Here is a 22,248-nt window from a genome sequence, read left to right on the forward strand (position 1 = left end):
GCTTAGACTTGCGTGTTTTATTTTATTTTGCTTGGTAATTCATTTTGTTCTGTCTGTTATCACTTGGAACCACTTAAATCCTACTTTTTGTATTTAATGAAATCACTTTTTACTTATTAATTAACACAGAATATGCATTAATACCTGGGGGGGCAAACAGCTGTGCATCTCTCTCTATCAGTGTTATAGAGGGCGAACAATTTATGAGTTTATCCTGTATAAGCTTTACACAGGGTAAAAACGGATTTATTTAGGGTTTGGACCCCACTGGGAGCTGGGCACTTGAGTTTAGAGACAGGAACTCTTAACCTGTTTTCAGTTAAGCCTGCAGTTGTTGAGGGATGTGGTTCAGACCTGGTTCTGGGTTTGTAGCAGGCTAGCGTGTCTGGCTCAAACCAGGCAAGGCACTGAAATCCCAAGCTTACAGGGAAAACAGGTTAGAAGTAGTCTCAGCACATCAGTTGGCAGTTCCCAAGGGGGTTTCTGTGATCCAACCTGTCACAGTTCCATCTAAGAGGTGAATCAATTTCCATAGCTGAAGTGTACTCTATGTAGTCCTTATCTACCCTAAGGGATGTCAAGAGGCTTTGTTTGTGAAGTGCTCAGAGAGCCTCAGATGAAAGGTACTGTAGAAGAATTGCTAACTATAAAGGTATTATAAATTACCAAACAGAAAATTAACAGTGTTTTAGAGATGATGTAGCTCTGTTGTCCCCAGGATATTAGAGAGACAAGATGAAAGAGAAGCATTCGACACACAGAGTTTTCTTCAGGTCTGACTCCAAGTAGCTTGAAAGCTTTTCTCTTTCACCAACAGAAGTAGGTCCAATAAAAGATATCTCACCCATCTTGTGTCTCTAGTATTTCCATGGAGTATAGGTCCATCAATGGCTATTAGCCAGGATGGGTAGGGATGGTGTTCCAACCTCTGTTTGCCAGAAGCTGGGAATGGCCAACGGGATGGATCACTTGATGATTACCTGTTCTGTTCATTCCCTCTGGGACATCTGTCAGAAGACAGAATACTGGGCTAGATGGACCTTTGGTTGACCCAGTATGGCCATCCTTATATTCTTATGATTTAAAGAGTGCTTTACAAACACCTGTTACTCTGCACTCTACTATTCATTGGAACCTTAGATAAGACAAGCGGTTTTTGGAAGGAATACTCCCTTCAACTTATTTGAAAATATGAGGCATTAACCAAACACTAAACAATTGTTGTGTAGAAAAAAAACCCCACCCGAATACCAAAAGCAGGCTACTTCGTAACTTTACTCTACTGGATTTCTTGCACCTTGCTCTGAAGCATTTGGTCTGGCCACTGCTGGAGATGGGATACTAGACTGCATGGATCACTAACATGAGCCAGTGTGGAAATTCCTATGTCCATGATGTACAAAGTAAAGTGGACCTTGCAATGGAGACAGGAACTTAACACAAGGATGCACCAGTATGGAGCTTTAGTTGAGCTGGCAGTTGGTTATGTACTGTTGGGTACAGTTAGTTCTGGGAGGATACATCAACTGTCAAACACTACAAATTTCTAAAGTTCTCTTAGAAGACTGTGTTAAGTGACAGTATCTGAACATATCTGGCAAGTAGATTAATTTACTTTTCAGTAAGGTGATCAAAAATAGAGTCATTATGTGGTTTGGTAAGCAAAAAAAAAAGCAAAGCAAAACAAAAATTCAACATCCATTACAGAGAATGTTATCAACTGAACTGAAGACTGGATATTAGCTCAGTCTGGTCCATCAGGATTGTGTATGGATGCTACAGATCTTCTTATTGTCTTGTTAGAAGTTCAAACAGTGTCACAGTCCTCCACTGTGACTCAACCAGTAGCATCCACACAGCATTTGATAGGACAGTGACTGCCGTTCTGTTAACTAACGTTAACAAGGAGTTCAACAAAATGCAAAGAGGAAAACTAAAGAGAAACAAATCCTACAGGATTCCTTGTCACGACCAAGGTACATTAGCACAGAAAATATTGTTTACTAGCTTTCCACATTAAGATATTTTAGAATATATTATTGTACATACCAATAGACTCTTCAAACGCAAAAAGAACTTCTTTCCCATTGTCTAGGAGATCTTTTACTTTACTTCCAATCCATTTAAAACCAGGCAGTGTTTCCTGAAAAATGAAGAGGCCACCCAGTAAGAGCTATTTTTTTTTCAATACAACAGTATCATGGAACAAGGGGAACATTTGCTGCTTTCACATAAAAACAACATCTTTCACCCCCAGGTGCTTTCTTGTATGAAATCTTAAGTACAAGGCCTGGAATGTCAGAAAACCGGAAAAAATAAAAAGATGCAAAAGAACTTCATGATCAACAGGACCAAAGAATGCTGATAAACCAAACAAACATAAGAATGGCCATACTGGGTCAGACCAATGGTCCTTATTGCCCAGTGCAAGAGGCTTCAGAGGGAATGAACAGAACAGGGCAATTTATCAAGTGACCCATCCCATTGACCAGTCCCAGCTTCTGGCTATCAGAGGTTTAGGGACAACCAGAGCATGGGGTTGCATCCCTGACCATCTTGGCTAATAGCCATTAATGGACCTATCCACCAGGAACGCAATACTTTTTTGAACCCAGTTATACTTTTGGCCTTCACAAAATCTCTTGGCAACAAGTTCCACAGTTGGCTGTGCGTTATGTGAAGAAGTACTTCCATCTGTTTGTTTTAAACCTGCTGCCAATTAATTTCCACTGGGTGACCCCTGGGTTCTTGTGTTATATGCTACTAACACTTCCTTATTCACTTTCTCCAGATCAGTCATGAGTTTATAGACCTCGATCATACCCGCCCCCTTAGTCATCACTTTTAGAAGATGAACAGTCCCAGTCTTTTTAACCTTTCCTCACACAGCTCTTCAATACACCTCATCATTTTGGTTGCCTCTCTCTCTCTCTCTCTCTCTCTCTCACTTTTCCAATTCTCATATCTTTTTTGAGATGGGCTGACCAGAACTGCATGCAGTATTCAAAGTGTGGGTGTACCATGGATTTATATAGAGGCAATATGATATTTTGTCTTATTATCTACCCCTTTCCTAATGATTCCCAATGTTCTGTTTGCTTTTTTGACTGCTGCTGCAAATTGAGTAGATGTTTTCAGAGAACTATGCACGAGTATTCACCCACGAAAGCTTATGATCCAATATGTCTGTTAGTCTATAAGGTGCCAGAGGACTCTTTGCTGCTTTTACAGATCTAGACTAACACGGCTACCCCTCTGAAGCTATGCACAGTGACTTCTAGATCTCTTTCTTGAGTGGTAACAGCTAATCCAGACCCCATCATTTTGTATGTATAGTTGGGATTATGTTTTCCAATATGCATTACATTTCATTTATCAATATTGAATTTCATCTGTCATTTTATCACCTAGTCACCCATGTTAGTGAGATTCCTTCGTAACCCTTGGCAGTCAGCACTGGACTTAATTCTCTTGAATAATTTTGTATATTCTGCAAGCTTTGCCAACTCACTGTTTATCCCTTTTTTCAGATCATAATTATGAATATATTGACTGGCACAGGTCCCAGTATAGATCGTTGGGGGACCCTGCTGTTTACCTCTCTTCATTGTGAAACCTGACTATTTATTCTCACCTACCCATTTATTTCCTATCTTTTAACCAGTTACCGATCCATGAGAAGACCTCTTTTATCCCAGCACTGCCTACTTTGCTTAAGAGCCTTGGTGAAGGACCCTGTCAAATGCTTTCTGGAAGTCCAATACACTATATCCACTCGATCACCCTTGTCCATGTTTGTTGACCCCTTCAAAGAATCCTAATAGACTGGTGAGGCAGGATTTCCCTTTACAAAAGCTGCGCTGACTCTTCCAACATATTGTGTTCACCTATGTATCAGATAATTTGTTCTTTACTATAGTTTCAACCAATTTGCCTGGTACTGAACTTAGGTTTATTGGCCTGTAATTGCCAGGATCACCTTTGGAGCTTTTTTTAAATTCAGTGTTACATTAGCTATCCCCTCAGCATCTGGTACATAGGTTGATTTAAGCAATAGGTTACATATAGTTAGTAGTTCTGCAATTTCATATCCGAGTTCCTTCAGAACTCTTGGGTAAGTCATCTGGTCCTGATGATTGTTTAATTTATCAATTTGTTCCAAAACCCACTCTACTGACCCCTTAATCTGGAACAGGTCCTCAGATTTGTCACCTAAAAAGAATGGCTGAAGTGTGGGAATCTCCTGCATATCTTTGGCCTTAACTGCAGATGCAAAGAATTCATTTAGCTTCTCCGTAACAGCCTTGTTTTCTTTGAGTGCTCTCCTTTAGCACCTCCATCATCCAGTGGCCCCACTGACTGGCAAGATTCCTGCTTCTGATGTACTTAAAGTTTTTGCTGTTAGTTTTCGCCCTTAGCTAGTTGCTCTTCAAATTCTCTCTTGGCCTGCTTTATTATACTTTTATACTTGACTTGCCAGAGTTTATGCTCCTTTCTAAAGCTAAGAGTAAGATCAATAAGAGACCCCAATCCAAGCTGCTATGTCAATTAACCATGCTTAAATCCAGCAAAATCTGTTTAAGGCCAGCAAACAAAGAGGCCAACACACTCAGTTTAGACTACGAATCTAAGGCACAGTGTTTCAGAATAGCATTCACTACTGCATATGTAAACAAACACAAAAATAAATACTTGTTATAGTCTCCCAAAAAAAGATTTAGCTCTTATGAGGAGCCTGATGGAACAGGAGCTGGCAAACATGCACAGCAGAAAGCTAAAATCTCCTTTTAAGAGATCTGACAGAAGTACAAGATTAACAGAAGGACAAGTGGTAATGATATAGTAGCAGTCCTGGGTGAGAGAATTATTACTCTCTACCTACAAAACGGGGAAATTCTGTATCATGACTGATATTTAAGGATAAAAATTTCAAACCAGATTAGTATTTTTAAACTCTCGAAAGAAATTATAAAGGCTGGTCATATATATTTCTATAATCAATATTTTCCAACTCAAAAATACAGTATTTAGTAGCAGACACCAGAATTTTCACTAGAGGGTAACACTTAAGTCGATTAATAGCACAATAGTACAGTCATTTTATACATTTTTTAGGATTTTTTTTGCTCTTCATTGTTTGGCAAAATAGATAGAAAAAACCTTCTAGAGTTCTCATCTGGTCTGAACTGACAACTATATTAAACGAGACCTGAATCTTATTTAGTATATTATGTCAAACATGTTTTTTATGTTCTTGTATCAGCTGCAGATATTCACAGAGCTCTAGGAAACTGAGCAAGATCCACTATTGGTGTAGGATCAACAAGAAAAGTTGTTCCCTTCATGGCACCCCCACATTTTTTTATTTAGAACTTGAGGAAGGGCACAAAGTAAAAGGTATTTAAGGTGTAGAAGATTTCTGATCAAGTTATGCCAATTTTTAACTAAAATCTAGTTCAAAAACCTTACGTGCCAAATTAAAATACAAGTACTGTTCAAGTCAATTTAAACCCCACTGATTAATTTTCATGTCATAGATCTAAGAGAGCAACAGTTTTTGCATTATGCACTCTGGAAATCCCACAGCTTCTCTCCTCCCCTCCCCCCCCCCCTCATCAAAAGGGATTCCCCTCCTCAAGACAAAGTTTTCAGTAATTAGACCCATCTGAGGATACTGGACCTAAAAATTAACCTTGCAATTCTTTAAGGGTAGGGGGGCATCACACTGCCTCACAAGACCACCTCCCAACTCTTCACAGACAGAGATTTTACAGTCTGCATTCTCTGCAACATGGATTAGCAGATAATACACAAGCTAATCTGCAAGGTAGACAAATGAGATCTAATGGGTAAACTTGCAGTGCCAAAAGAAACACTGAGTAAAAATCCTCAGTCAACAGCAGCAAAAGAGTTATTTGTGTCTGGACTTTTTGGAGGTGTAATCAGGCTACCACAAAAACCTGTGGTAATCAGTTATGATAGCAATGGCTATTGTATTCTTCCTGAATATAACACCTGGGGATTATAAGACACACAAGCCACCCTTACTTCAAAGTGAAATCCTTCTTTAAGTGCAATCGCCTTCAGAATTTTAGAGGAGACTGTGGTTGCTAACATGTAAATGTTCTTCACATCAGCTTCTTTGGAACTGTTCGCCTTCCAGCTCCTGAACATCCACCACCCAAACAAAGCTGCCAGCTCGTTGCCAGTAAACACCTTCCAATAACCACTGCAAACAGGATGGAAACAACATCAAACAGTTCCTTCAAGTTTCTCAGGAACATGCATTAAGAGTCAAAGTCTGTACAACATATTCTGCAACCACTGGAACAATGAACAATTGAATGTGTCATTCTACCTTGAAAAGTAGCTCCACAAACAGCACACTAACAGGGCTCTGTTATCTTGTCTCAATGTTTCCAGACCACATTTTCTGTTTACAAGTGTGGTCTCCCTGTTACCAACCCTTCAAGCAAGATAAATGAACCAGAAAGAACCTATCACCAATAATAATATATCGGCAATTCACACTCCACCCTCAATTACACCTGTGCAACCCCTTTGTCTTCAATGGGGTTCCACAAGCGAAGGGATAGCCCAGGATTTGGCCCTGCTGTTGGAACAAAGTTAACAATTCTGTTGAGAATTCAGCACGGTGTACAGGAGTCAAAAGGTCGTAAAAGTACATGGTCATCAAAGGTGCTATGTTTACAATCACTTTTCATAACAGATCTTTAGTGAAAGGATTTAACTAATCTTGCTTAAAATGCATCATTTAGATAAAATATAAGAAAAAAAATGAAGACTAAAAAAAAAATCTCAGTATGTTCAAACGTCACGTTGTTAGGGATGGTGGAATAAAGTGGGAAATCTAAGTGACAATCAACATCAGAGGATGGAGCAGTTAGTTTCCCTTCCCCCTTTTCTCTCAAAGGCAAGGTTAAAAAGAAAGGTCCCATTTCTTACTTCTCTTGTAGTTCTGCCACCGCCAATCTGTCTGCATCAGGATCAGTGGCCACAACCACCCTGGCACTTTCTTTCTCTGCAAGCCTCAGAGACAACTCCTGAAAAAGGCGATTTAGCCATTATATGCAGATAGTCAAATTCATTTGCGGTCCTCAAGTGTATTAACTCTGCTGAAATTCACACACACCCAGGTCTCTGACTTTATTGCATTACCATTTCAAAACAAGTGGAAACCCAACCGAAAAACAAAGTGACTGAACTAAAGAACTAAATTACCAGCACAGATTCTCCTTCTTCAGGATTTGGACATTTAACGGTAGAAAAATCTGGATCTGGATCTTTTTGTTCAGGTACTGGAATGGGAGGCTTAAAGCCAAATGCTTTAAAAGCCAACTGGACATAGTCATGTCCAACGCCATGGAAAGATGTATGAATGAACTTCAAGTTGGTCTTTGTGTTCAGTTCCCTGAAAAAGAAAAGCAGCCTTCAATTAACATTATAGGTTATTTCACAAAATGCTACATCATGAACCACGGTGAAATGCCAAGACAACATGATTGAGGTTTATGGTAAAGCTGCTCTTTCTGCAGATGTCTAATGTGTCTTCAAAAAAATGTGGAAAAGGAAAGTTTCAACTATAGGCATTCAATAAAGATTGCTGGCTCAATTCTTCCTCACTCTGGAAACTGGGATCTCTGCTGCTTAGCTGGTTGAAAATCCCTTAAAAATGAGTCACTTACTTCCCTCTGACTCATGCTCTATCAGAAAGAGTGATCAGCCTGCTGTGCATGGCAAAAGCAGAAGGCAAGGGCTAAATCACCTAGTTTAAGGTAATGAAATCACCTACATATGGGGCACAAAAATATATCACAAAAGATGTACAAAATCCCCTTAATTTAGTCCATCCCTTACCCACACTCCAAGCTGATTGCATATAGTACTTTTCCAACCCTTATTTTTTAAAGTTTGACCTACATTTGTCATTGCTGGTCAGAAACCATTACATTTTGACAAGTTTCTGAAGTGAACCCTGCATTAGAGTGTGGGAGTTGTTATATTCTTCTCATACAGCACCTGTGATAGCAGATCTTTTTCAGATCTTCCATATAGCTTTTAGAAATTTCCTCCAGAGGATCTCGTGTAAGAGGACTGGTGTCTACTAGATTCTCATTCCAGGAACCATTCCATGGTTCAACACATTCTTCTATACATTTCAGGATCTCTTTGTCATGCGGCGATGTGATTTGAGCTCCATTTTCCCAATAAACCTGGCATAAAAAAATTGACACTTAGAACTGTGTGTTACATGGGCAAGAAACTTGTAGCAAAGCACAGTATCAGACTGGTTTAGTTCTCCAGAACTTTTTTGGGATCACTCAGGCCAAAAGGTTTCAAGTATCTAATTTTAGATATGTAAATTCATAATTAGGTGACCTGATTTCAGAGTTCTTGAGCACCCAGGCCCCTCATTGAAATCAGACTACGGATGCCTAAAATCAGGTACCTATGTTTTTAAATTAGGGCTGTCAAGCTATTAAAAAACTTAATCGTGATTAATCACATGATTAATCGTGCTGTTAAACTCTAATAAAAGTACTGTAGTGCATCTCTATCATGTAAGTTGAATTTACAAATGTAAATTATGTACAAAAACCCCTGCATTCAAAAATAAAACAATGTAAAATTTTAGAGCTTGAAAGTTGACTCAGTCCTACTTGTTCAGCCAATTGCTCGGACAAACAAAAAGATTGATTTTCTTTTTTTGGTGATTTGGGTTCTGTAGTTTCCACATGGGAGTGTTGCTCTCAAGTGAAATCTGCAGTGAAAGTATTCTTAAAATTAACATGTGCTGGGTCATCACCCGAGACTGCTATAACATGAAATATATGGCAGAATGTGAGTAAAACAGAGCAGTGGACATATAATTCTCTCCAAAGGAGTTTAATCACAAATTTATTAATGCAATTTTTTAAACGAGCATCATCAATATAAAAGCATGTCCTCTGGAATGGTGGCCGAAGCATGAAGGGGCATGCGAGTGTTTAGCATATCTGTCACGTAAATACCTTGCAATGCTGACTACAGAAGTGCCATGCAAATGCCTATACTCACTTTCTGCTGACATTGTAAATAAGAGGGAAGCATTATATCCTGTAAATGTAAACAAGTTTGTTTGTCTTAGCAATTGGCTGAACAAGAAGTAGGACTAAGTGGACTTGTAGGCTCTAAAGTTTTACACTGTTTTGTTTTTGAGTATAGTTATGTAACAAACAAAAAAAACACCCTATATTTGTAAGCTGTACTTTCAAGACAAGGAGATTGTGCTACAGTACTTGTATGAGGTGAATTGAAAATTACTATTTCTTTTGTTTATCATTTTTACAGAGCAAATGTTTGTAATCAAAAAAATATGCACTTTGATTTCAATTACAATACAGAATACAATATATATGAAAATGTAGAAACACAAACTATTTAATAAATTTCAATTGGTATTCTATTGTTTAACAGTGAGATTAAAACTGATTAAACGCAATTCATTTTTTTAATTGTGATTAATTTTTGAGTTAATCGCGTGAGTTAACTGTGATTAAATCGACAGCCCTATTTAAAATATTAACCTCAAAGACCTACATGAAGAAAATCAGCCACCACTTTTATAAAATTCTACTTCCTTAAAAAAAGCACCACTCCCACCCCAGGCAACATTTTTAGATTAGAAATGAATGAGATCAAGATAGACAAGCAATATCCAAGATGTGATGCTTTGTTCCATAACTGCATCCAGTTGAAGAGATACACTGTCATCCAACCAAGCCAAATCCTCAAAAATTACTGGTTTCAGAGTAGCAGCCGTGTTAGTCTGTATTCGCAAAAAGAAAAGGAGTACTTGTGGCACCTTAGAGACTAACAAATTTATTAGAGCATTTTTTCCACCAAAAGTTTTTTTCCACCAAATGCATCCGATGAAGTGAGCTGTAGCTCATGAAAGCTTATGCTCTAATAAATTTGTTAGTCTCTAAGGTGCCACAAGTACTCCTTTTCTTTTTTCAAAAATTACTAACACAAGTAGCTGCTCTTTGTACCACACATGTGAATGCAGTGGGAGCTTAGAAAACAAAGCAACTGGGAAACCCAAGGACAAGGAGCCTGGGTGATGAGATAAATACAATGCAGGTCTACTTCTTTTGGAAAAAAGGGAAATCAAGTACTTCATATGGACAGCAGCACTGAGGCCAACACCTCAAATGCTGACTTCAACTCTTATTTTGAATTGCTCCATGTAATCCCTGCTCATAATCTTGTGTATTAAGTTTTCAAAGGTTAAATGCATATTTTTAAATGTACAGTCAAGTTCAAACCCTGACACGTTGGACAGGCTTCCACAAAGAATTACAAAAAGAGGAAATACAACATGCATTGTTTAAGCAATATGTAATATTGTGGCTGAATACAGTGCTCCAAATTAATCAAAGATGGAAGTGACAAATGGAGCCACCAATTAAACAGAACAGAATCTCAAAGTAACTCCAGTATAAAAGGTATTTTAAGTAAGTCCTCCCAGTACTGATTTTTTTTAGACTACATTCTAGACAAAATTCTCCAGAAAGGTTGGGCTCAGTTCTAACCTCATTTTCAGACTATCAGCTTGGGGAGGGAAAGTACTTTACTTCAGACATTACTTCAGATGCTTGCGTAGTCTATGTGTAATGAATGGCAGAGGAACAGTGTTGCAAACTTTCCCCTCATCTGTATTCAAGACCTATAGTGGACTTGAAGTGGAAACTTCCTTGCTTCTGTTCTCAGAAAACTGGGGGTATAATTCAGAAGCCAATAAAATAGATCAAACAATTATGTGAAACTATGTTTCCTTCTAATGGGTATAGATAGAAAAACTCCAGAAGAAATCATGTATATCAGATGTTCACAAAGTGCCAGTTGCTGTAGCATCTCAGTATTTCTCAAATGTGGCCACCAGGGCCTTTTCTTGCAGCCACAGCCTCCTGGGCTGAGTGTGGCACAAAGCAGTGGCCCCAGTCCCAGGGCCACCAGCAGCGGGTTGGGCCCTGTCCCCCCTCCAGAGACACAAATGCTGGAGGTACAGGCAGCTGGTGAATTCCACACCTTCCTGGGGGTAGGGGAGGCAGGCTTCGTCCAGGGGCTCCAGGCTCCCTCCATGCGCTGGCAGACTCTGGTTCCAGGCTCTGGCCCCAGGCTCACCACGCCCATCATTGTTCCTGGGCCCCGCTGCCTCCCTCCCAATCCAGGGCTTAATTTGTCCCAGGGCTTGCTGGGGCTGAGTAAGTCAGCTGTGAAAAGCGATATTAAACATACAAAGATCACTTTTCACAGCAGAAGACTTACCAGCTAGCAAGTCTTAGAATTAAAAAAAGTGCAACCTAAAAAGCAAAAGAAACAAAGACAAGAACATCCAAAGCACTTTCTATGTGTTTCTATTTTATTTATATCTAGTAAAGAACAGAGACAACTGTATATTATTTTTACTACTGAGTCTGAAAAAACCCTACATGAATAAATTACAATAATTTGGATATGTGCATATTTATTTGTTTTTCCTAAAGTTAATTAAGTATTATAGGAAAAATTGTCAGCACAGCCACCTGCAAGAGTTGGCCACACTCTGAGGCCAAAAGATTTGTGTTGTGAGATCCCTTCATCTAGGTGACAGACTGTATACTTGGTAAATAAACTTCTGTCACAAATTTGCAAAAATAAAAGCACAGGGCTTACCTTGTATCCATTGTCCTCCTTACGGTTATGCGATGCTGTGATCATTACACCAGCTGCAGCTTTGAGCTGCTGAACAGCATAGGGCTGAAAGACAAAAGCAATTTAAGTTCACTATTTCTGAGCTGACATAAATACATAAAGGTATAAAGTCAGTTAAGGGGTAAGTATTACAGGTTCTTAAAATTTCACAGGCCTATTTCAAAGATATCATTTGAACAGTCGGACAACCAGCACACTGTGTCTCTTGTGATCAGGAATGGGTTGTGTGAGAGAAAGCATGATCAGAGTTACTCTGCTAAATTAACATTCCCATAATAAACTTCCAAAACAGATAATCTCCTGCAAGTACTCCCAGGCACACAACTTTTTAATGTCTTATGGTGAAGAACAGCCTTCACTTTAGATTACACATATTGGAGGAGGACAGAAAAGACTGGCGCAATTATCAAGAAGTCAAAAACGATTTGTATCCATGAAGGATTTCACCAAAACACTTGGTAAGCTAATAAATACAGCTAAAAATAGATTTTAAAAAAAGTTATAGAAATAAAAATCACAATCCAGAAGGCAGAGAAGCCATCCATCATGGATCGATAGTAATTTTGTTCTTCAATATGGAGGAATGAATTCAGAGGTTCTCAAACTGTAGTCCGCAGAACACCAGTAGTCCATGAGCTCCATTCAGGTGGTCTGCGGATAGTTTCCTCTAAGGTAGCCATCTGAGAGAGTGAAGGGCCACCCATCTAATTAGTGGAGCCGCACAGGCGTAGCTCCACTAATTAGATGCCTGCACCCTGGAGAAGATGCACATGTAAGGTGAGGTGGTGGCCTTGGGGGAATAGGGGGTAGGTGGGAGGGGGTAGTGGGTTGAGAAGAGGGGGTGGGGGGAATTTGGGACATGCAGGGCGGCAGCAGCCAGAGAAAGAGGCAACTTTCCCCAGCTCCAGGGCTGTGGCTGCCAGGGAGAGACCCCCTCCTTCCCAGCTCCAGCTCAGGGGCTCCTGTGATCGGGGAGAGACCCCCCTCCTTCCCAGCCCCAGCTTGGGGGTGCCACGGAGGGGGAGAGACGGCACATCTATCACATTAGAAAGGTAAGACTACTGATTTTAAAATATGAGTTGTGTGCATTTATTTGTAGAACAAAAACGTTAATTATTAAGTTTTTTTATATAGTGCTTTTATCCAAAGCGCTTTATAATAGTTAGCTAATGGTACAAACAACATTTGGAAAGATCACTAAGTGGTCTGCTGAGACCCTCAGCAATTTTCAAGTGGTCCATGGAAAAAAAGAAGTTTGAGAACCACTAAATAAATTGAGAATACCAAGGTTATAGATACACAGGTGGTAGCAACCACAAACAACCTAAATTCAATATACAAGGAATGGAGTTCATAAAAAACACACTAGCAAAATTCAGGAAACTGAGAAACCTAATGAGGTTATTTCTTCCCATAGTACCAGTCATACCCATAACTGGGGCCAAGTCACTAAAACAACTGGCATAATACAAATGCTGATCCAAGTGGAAGCCCCAGTGCTGGAGATATTTAGAAGTTTAAAATTAAAAATACACTACAGAGAACAATCCTTCATTTCCTCTACCTACCCCTGGGAAGCGTCTACAGGTCCCAGTCCAGCGAATGCTCAAACACAAGTAGACCATTGAACTCAACAGAACTACTTATGTGTTTAATAATTTGTACAATAAAATTATAAGGGACCGGTTTTCCATCTTGGATTATGGGCCAAATTTTGCTAAGTTATACATTTCTCACTGCAGTTACTATGCTTAAATCAATAGAGTTACTATGGATTTAATACTAGCGTAACAAAACCAAACTCAGCCCTATGATTTCTTAAGTCTTCCTAAGGAGTCAAATGTTCCACCTCTAGTCTATTTTTCCATTTACGTTCTGGCCTTCTGACAAGAAAAATATTTAGCTAAAATTAAGATGACAGCCTTGATGAAATGCTAAAAACATTAGCTGTGATAGAATGAAGTGTAAAAGACTTACCACAAAGGGCGTAGGAACGTATTTTGAAAACAAGTACACAGGTATGCCTTTCGCAAGCAGGACTGCTGCAGTAAGCTTTGCAAGTCTATTGAACAGGAAAAACATTCAGTGAATCCTATTATCCGCAATACTGCTCTAAAAGCCCCAATCCAAAGAACAAGTTCTTTTTCTGCCTTCTTTCAAGATATTCTTATTCTAGAATCACAGAAATGTAGGGCTGGAAGGGACCTTGAAAGGTCATCTAGTCCAGCCCCCTGCACTGGGGCAGGACCAAGTATATCTAGCCAACCCTGAGAGGTGCTTTGTCTAACCTGTTCTTAAAAAGCTCGAATGACAGTGAGTGTTTAAGGAGCTGCTAGAGAGACAAGGAGATGGAGTAATATATCTTTTATCAGACCAACTTCTGTTGGTGAAAGATACCAGCTTTTGAGCTTATACAGAGCTCTTCTTCAGGTCTGGGAAAGGTACTGTCACAGCTAAACACAAGGTAGAACAGATTGTTTCACATAAGAGTTAGGGTGAAGTGGGCAGTTAACACCCCAAAAAAAAGACAAAAGAGGGTTAGTAGGTTACACATTGTAGTTAAGTTATGAATTTAAGCTCCCAGGATTAAATTTTGAAGGTGTTGTGAAGGTTTACTTTGAGGATGAGGACTGATAGGTCAGATATAGAGTATTCATTTTGTGACAATTGTTCACCCACAGGTGATATGGTGTTTTTTTCTTAACATTTTTCAGTGTGAGTTTATTTGAAAAAGTCTCATCTGGTTTCACCAACATAGTTGCTATTGGGGCATTTAGTGCACTAGATGAGATATACCATGTTGTGAAAGACATGTGAAGGACTCATGGATCTTGAAAGGTGCGTTGGTGGTGGTGGGGGGCGCGCGCAGAACTGATTGTTGTAGGAATGGAAATCTGTCTACAGGTTTTGCATCTGTCAGTGTCTAATGCCACTTTGAGATGGTGTGTCTCGGTCTGTGGAGAGCTTCCTTCTGATGAGCTTAGAAAGGTTGTGGGGGTTGACTGAAGGACACAAAAGGGGGTTTGAGAAAGATTTCTTTCATGATGTGGTCATCATCAAGTATGGGCTGCAACTCTGACGACACCCGTATGTCTTCCTGTGCGGGTGACAACTCAAGACAGAGGGATGTGGTCTGAAGGGTTTTTCCCATACCGAATTAAGTTCCCATAGACTATTTGGGTGGCCTTTTCCATGATGTTATCTACTTCTCTGGTGGAGTGTCCTTGTGTGACGGAGTCCCAGGGTGCAACCTGGACTGCAGGACTACTGATGTCCTCCATACCCACCAAGCTGAGTTGCCCCTCACATTGTGATGCTGATGTCAAGCTACAAACTTCTGAAAGGCACTGCACTTACAGAGACATCCACAGGCAGGAACACACCCAACTACAGTGATACATGAATGATCTCACAACCACTAATGAACCAATAGAGAGGCGCCAGCCAATTCCTCTCAGCTCCAGTCCTACACTCCAGAACCATACCATCTTGCAATTAGTTCACCACTTCTTCATAGGGAAGTGGATATGCACCTTTGTAACCTGAGGAGATTTCCCAAGCACTTTACACAAACTCATTGTTAAGGATAAAACATTAAAATAAGTTTATTAACTACAGAAAGATAGATTTTAAGTGATAATAAGCGGTAGACATAAAGATCAGAAATAGTTACCTCAAGAAAATAAAAAATAAACATGCTTTCTAAACCCTCAACTTTTAGTCTAAGCAAGTGTTGAAGCAAACAGCTTTTCTCACCCTGACAGATGGTACAAGCAGGTTACAGTTCCTCAGTACCCAGGCTGGGACTACCTTCCAGCCTGGAGCCAAATTTCCCCAGTTCAAAGTCTGTGTCCTTCAGACCTTCTTCTAGGTGTTGAGTTGGGGAGGGGGAGGGGAGAGAGAGAGGCCGAGTGATGATGTCACTGTCTCTCTTTTATACTTTCTTCCAGCTTGCTGGAATGATCTTTGTTGTGACATGGGTTAGTCCACCCTCATGGCATACGTGTCTTCTCCGAGAAGTCTTAGGATACTGGATTGTGTATTGATAAGCCATTAATGCCATCTGGCTATTGATGGCTTCCCCTTCGTTATAACGAAGTCTGGCTGTGGGTGTTCCCAACCTCACAACATATGTCAGTAACATATATAGTAATACTTCATAAATTCACATACAATGATAATACATACAACCCAATAGTTGGGTTCAGCAGATATTGTTCAGCAGATCAAGACTTACAAAACGATACCTCACAAAGCATACTTTGTACAAAACATACCATATCATCATCACAGTGGTGAATATGGGGGTTCCAGGGTGATACTTTGAGGTACAGAGTGTCATACCTTGTTTGGAGAAGGTGGTTTAAGGGCGTGTCTTGGACTTTCTCCTTGGAGCATATTCTGGGATACTTAACTACCTGGCTGTAGATAACATTTCTTGGTGTGGGGGGATGGTTATTAGATCTGTGAACCTAAGTGTGGTGATCCATAGGTTTCTTGTATATAGTGTTTGTAGGGTTCCGTTGCTGAAGTTGATCATGGGGTCCAGGAAGTTGACACTGCTTTGGGAGTTTTGTAGAGAGTTTGACAGATGGTTGTTGAAGTTATGGTGGAAATTTAGGTCATCTGTCCAGAAGATGAACACATCAAGTATATATTTCATGGTGCAGTTGTCCAGAAATTCTTCCTCAAGGTGACCCATTAAGTAGCTGGCATATTTGGGAGCCATCCCAGCACCCATGGTTTGGGCAAAGTGTCTGTTGAATGTAAAATGACTATAGGTGAGGATGAAATGGATAAGTTTGGGAATGTGTTTGAGGTGGGTATCGGAGAGTTGTTCATTAGTCTTGTAGATATTTGAGGCAGGCAGCAGTGACAGATGCTGATGGATAGGGAGGTGACATGTATGGTGACAAGGGCAGTGTTCTGAAGGAGGCTGTTAATGTTATGGAGTTTCTGGTGGAAGTCAGCATATCCTGCAGAAAACCAGCCCTTTGTGTGGTGAACTGTTTGAGGATGTTTTCTGAGAGTCCTGATATTCCTTCAGTAGGAGTGTTGTAGCTAGATAAGGAAACCCAGGCAGCTTAATCTTATTTGTGTATCTTGGGAAGCATGTAATAGGTCCCTGGGGGGAGGGGGGAGAGGGTTCATGAAGGGTGAAGTTGTAGTTTTTCTTGGAGTTGTTTGGGGAAGGAAGGATTTGATGATATCCTTAAACTCCTGGGTGAATTGTAGTGTGCAATCTTCTTTGATTTCTTTATGGCAGGTGATGTCAGAGTTGTTGGTTGGCCTTGTTGATGTAGTCACTGAGGTTGAGAACTACGATAGCACCTCTTATCTACTGGTTTGATCACTATCTTGTGGTTGGATTTCATGGACTGTGTAGCTATCCTCTCGGCAGTGGCAAGATTGTGGTGGACATGATGTTAACGATTTCAGAGTCAATTTTTTTTTCCCTGAAGCAATCAACGTAATGATCCAGTGTGTGGTTTCGTTCTCTATGAGGAGTCCAGCCAGATGTTTCTTTTTTCTTATGACTAATTGGTGGAAACATGATAGTTGCGGGTGGTGTAGTCTTCGTTGTGAAAGAATTCTTCTAGTTCTCCACATTAGTATGGTATCAGGTTCTGTGGTGGAGCAGAAGATCAGTTCCTTGGCAAGTACAGAGAATGTGGCTCTAGTTAAGGGTTTTCTTGATAAGTTGATAATGATAGGGTGTGTAGAACTGATCAATGAAATTGTTTTTAATTGTTCTTTTTATTAATACAACTTCATAAGTAAAATTTTATGAATGAAACTACATTCATTCATAAAACCAGGTACCCCAATAACCGGCTAATTGAGTTTCACTTTCAATCCAACTGCTGCTTAAATCACTGAAAACTTGCACTGCTTCAACATTGTAACTTCTGCTCACTGTTTGCCATTCCTTACACTTGTCCATGTTGTAACCCAAACTCCATTTTAAAATGCTCACTTCATTTTTGCAAAACCCTGCTGTAATCTTATTAGTTTAGTTTAGGTGTGTGAATGAGGTATGTATGGATGATGGAATCAACCTCCCGCCCCAGCCTGCCCTGATGAAATAAGCTGTAAACACCAACGGCTGAAGATGCAGACAACAGCCCTGACAAAGCAAGAAGGGTCCACCCTAAAAAGAAAAGAACAAAAGTACAATTGAAGAAACATCGAAGCCAGGTCCTAGGCTGAAAGTCATGTCTGCAATTGACGGGTAATCAATTACACCAAACCCAGAGGCAGCATGACACAGCAAGACCTATAGACTCTTGATTCAAACTAAAGCCTACAAAAAAGCATGGATGAGATGGAAGACTTTGGAGGGTAACATTCTGCTGCCAACATGAAAGGGCATCGGTGCATGCCCAACAGAGACCCAGCCTTTCCTTGTGACTGGCTTTCCTGGCCAGTTAGCTGCCACAAGCTACTAACCCAAGCCACGAACTCAAGCTACATTCAGGACTGGTAACTATCTAGCAGCTGCAGAACATTTGTGTGTGTGTACACACACACACACACAGGTATTAGTTATTGGTCATAAATCAAATTGTGTTATTATAATAAACGTGACATCTTGTCTTGTCCCCTGAAACTATCCTGTGTAGTTTTATATGTGTAACAGGTGTCGCTTAGCATCCGTGTGGTGAATCCTGGTTTCTCTCGGAGATGGTGTTCCGTGGGTGGTGGAGTTGTTGTAGTTGGTTCCCCCTTTTTGTTTTTGTGTTGGATAGCTGTCATCAGGTTTTTTGATATTTTAGGTTTCTTGCATGATCTCCAGGCAGGTTTCCTTGGTCTTTCTTCCAGTGTGTGGGAAGCATATGATGATTTCTTGTTTGAGGTAGTTCCTTCTGGAGATGTGAGGTACAGGAGATGGTTCCTTGATTTTTCTGAAGTCCTTCTGCAGAGCTGTTCAGCATATTTGAAGTTGTATGTAGGGATCAGAGGGTTATAGATGGTGACTCCGCTAGGGATGATGTTTCGTTTCTTGCATTTACTCAAGAATTCAATGTCACTGGGAAGTTTGGTTTCTTTTTTCTTCATATTGTGAAAGAATTGTGATATACAGCATACATAATTTACATCATCTTGGAATGGATAAAGTGTTTTCCATGCATGTTGATTTTTAATTCTCTCTTTAATCTCATTCGTGTGTGTATTATAACAAACATACATACAGCATTCATTAAATCGACCCCATTTATATGTTCAGCTTTGAATCTAACATAGAACATGAACATGAACGTAACACATAACAAAACCATCAGTAAGTCCACATAACAAACCTAAGTAGTCATATGACATTATTGTAACCTTCATTTCACTGGTCTCCCACTTCCGTCCACTGTTTGACCCTTTCACTAACTGCAACAGGCCTATAATTAGATTGTAAACTCTTGGAAGCAGCGTTTTGTCATTTTATTTGCTTGTAAAGCACCTTGCAATCAACGTCACAGTCAAAAGCCATACAAAGGTTCAAAGCCTCTGGTTGTTTGAGAAACACATCTGATCACAGAAGCAAAAATCTAAGCTCCATGGTACAGGTTTCAAAAATGCCAAATTCCTACAAAAAAAGCCTTTCAAGGAGTAAAAATAGATCTTGGTAACCAACAGAGATTGGCGGTTTTTAATGCTGTTCAGCAGTTTCAGATGATTCTGATAAAGTAGATCAAAATACTACTCCTAAAATAAACTTCAGTAGGCCAACAATCTCCCTTATTCCAATCAGTCTAAAAACAGCTACAGAAATTCACACAGTCATTAGCTTTACTGCCAGACAGACAGACAACTTATTTTAAAATAATCTTTTCATTAGGGCTGGGGGAACTTTAGTTCAATTTCATCGACAGTTTCTTGTCTCTAAAACTACAACTTCACAGGTATTTATAACCAGAAAATTATTTGCACTTTGATCATTAAAACTGATGGGAAGGGGGGTGGTCATTGTAAGTGAACAAGCAGGCTATGAAAATTAAGGATCCATACCATGTTTATTTTGTTCATTTTTTAACAGTGAAGTGGAATTTAATTTTTTAATCACATGATAGTATAATAGTAAGTGTACTGTAACATACTGTAAAGCAGGAGTTGCAGTAATATGATCAAGTGAGAATTAATGAGGTTACAGGAATGCTTTCTCTGCATTTCAAACCATATATTACCCAAGGGGGGGTAAAAATAACAAAACAAAAAACACACACCCAAAAAACGGGCAAAGATACTAAAATGTTTTTTTTAAAGTATTATACCAGCCTGGCTGAGCTATTTTATAGTAAAATCAGCAGCATCAAGCACCTTTATATTTGGAGAAGTTTGGATTTTTTTAAGCATGAAATTAGAAAAGACTCCTAATTTGTGAGAGTGTGTGTTAATGCCTGAATACTGCTGAGACAAATCAGCGTATGAGGCTACAAGAGGTATCACAATAGTTACATAGGATTGAAGGAGGAATTACTCCTTTTCCACCATGAAAGTTTAAATCACATGTGCAGTTTGACAGAATTGGGACTACAGTTTTGCAATAAAACTCAGTACAGACACATTGATAATCAGTCATGCACTTTTTTGATGTATTCAAGCTAAGGGCTTAGCATTTTAAGTCTGCTTTCACACTTAAGTCCCACGCAGATATTGTGATTTCTGCATCATGGGACTGTCTTAATGTTTAGAGTGCTTGTGCATTTAGACAGTATACTCTTTTGGGGGCAAGGACTGTCTTTGTTATGGGTCTGTACAGCGCCTAGCACGAGGGGTCCATGACTAAGATACTTAGGCACTACAGAAATATAAATAGATAATACACTAAATTCCTGATAAATTCCCCATATGAAGAGAAACATTCCAAGCCACACTTCAAATTCTAGTCTTTCAAATGGAATCAATCCTCATACCTCTTACTGCTGCAGCTGCTGGTCACCTGACCTCGTGTGTCATATCCAACAACGAAGCCTCTCTGCCTGAAGTCTGAAAAACACCTCTCAAGGTATTTGTACATTCCCTGCAGCAAAACAGAAGCATGAAGAGTTAGCTCCATTATACTGCACACACAGCTCAAAGATGACTGTTTAGAATTCATTATGCCACAATAATGGGGAAAAGACTTTTGCTTCACTAGAGTTGGTAATAAAATTTTAATGATAAAAAATAAGTATGAATAAACACTGGTTCAAATAGACAGAAAATCTGCTTTAATGGCGTTTGAAGTACGAGTACATTTTTGTTCCTAGAGTGTTCACAGGAAGAGAAAGGTTGCAAATACCCATGAGAATCTACTCAGGGAGCAGAAACAGATAACCAGACAGAATGGATACAAAATTAGGTAACAAATTCTTGAAGCAGCAAACACTTGAGATTAATCCACAGGATACAACATTAATTGTAAATAATGAACCAATTCATAAAAGAAAAATCGGAATAATTCACACAGACTGTTATATAAGTGGTTCACTTAAGTCTTCAGAGCACAATCTACAGAACAGAATATGTACTAGTTCTCACTTCTTACCTAAAGCAAATTATCCTTTCAACACTGCAAATTACTTTAGAAAATGTGACTCCGTACACAACAGTCTTTCATTACAAGTGGATTTACACACCTACTCCCAATGGTGAAGCAGTTATCCTATAAGTGTTTTTAGTTCACCGTTTATCTTTAATAGGATATTTACTACTGATAATGCTAAAATTAAAAGTAGGTCTAGGACGGTCTGAATATTGAGTTATTTATCATTTAGATATTAGAAGTTGTTTATGGCAATTGTTGCTGTGTAGCAACTATATCTAGGAGCACTGATGTATTCAGTAATCACTATTTTGATCCCCAGTGGTGAGTGGCCCTCTCTTAGAATGAGAATGTAAAGCTGCCGATTCCAAAGTGTTTTCCTATAACGTCACCATCTTAATGGATCATGCTTGAACCAACTACTTTTCTCAAAGCTTCCGATTTCCTTCAGACAGTGGAAGATATGGGAGATGGCACTGCCTGCACTAGAAGACAGAATGGTTACTTACTTATTGTAACTAGAAAAGGAGTACTTGTGGCACCTTAGAGACTAACAAATTTATTAGAGCATAAGCTTTCGTGAGCTACAGCTCACTTCATTGGATGCATCCGATGAAGTGAGCTGTAGCTCACGAAAGCTTATGCTATAATAAATTTGTTAGTCTATAAGGTGCCACAAGTACTCCTTTTCTTTTTGCGAATACAGACTAACACGGCTGCTACTCTGAAACTTATAGTAACTGTGATTCTTCAAGATGTCAGCTAAGATGCATCTCCAATTCTAAATGACCGATAAGCAGAGTCTCATCTGGAAGGTGGGATTGAGGAGTCCTGCTTGCCACTAACTGCCTTACAAAATTCAGCTATGTGGCAGTTTCTAAAGCACACAAAAGAGGCAGTCTGCCCTCTAGTGGAATAAGCTTTGATACCAGCCATGTGATAGCAGCCTGAAATGCACTGTAATCCGTTTAGGT

The 22,248-nt window shown here is 39.5% G+C and overlaps 1 protein-coding gene across 3 annotated transcripts in view; it reads right to left on the reverse strand.

Moving 5' to 3' along the window:
* The window catches only part of PGM2L1 (phosphoglucomutase 2 like 1), a 94,210-nt gene that overhangs the window by 13,882 nt on the left and 58,080 nt on the right, over positions 1–22,248 (reverse strand). For all 3 annotated transcript variants that reach the window (XM_038403982.2, XM_038403971.2, XM_038404007.2), the window contains 8 exons: positions 20,664–20,770; positions 13,735–13,819; positions 11,719–11,802; positions 8,041–8,234; positions 7,243–7,432; positions 6,967–7,064; positions 6,049–6,229; positions 2,050–2,143 (listed from right to left, as the gene is read on the reverse strand). In XM_038403982.2, coding sequence (XP_038259910.1) covers positions 2,050–2,143; positions 6,049–6,229; positions 6,967–7,064; positions 7,243–7,432; positions 8,041–8,234; positions 11,719–11,802; positions 13,735–13,819; positions 20,664–20,770 — 1,033 coding nt within the window. The remainder of the gene's footprint in view (positions 1–2,049; positions 2,144–6,048; positions 6,230–6,966; positions 7,065–7,242; positions 7,433–8,040; positions 8,235–11,718; positions 11,803–13,734; positions 13,820–20,663; positions 20,771–22,248) is intronic.

This window comes from Dermochelys coriacea, chromosome 1 (genome assembly GCF_009764565.3).
Source record: "Dermochelys coriacea isolate rDerCor1 chromosome 1, rDerCor1.pri.v4, whole genome shotgun sequence".
Taxonomy (NCBI): domain Eukaryota; kingdom Metazoa; phylum Chordata; order Testudines; family Dermochelyidae; genus Dermochelys; species Dermochelys coriacea.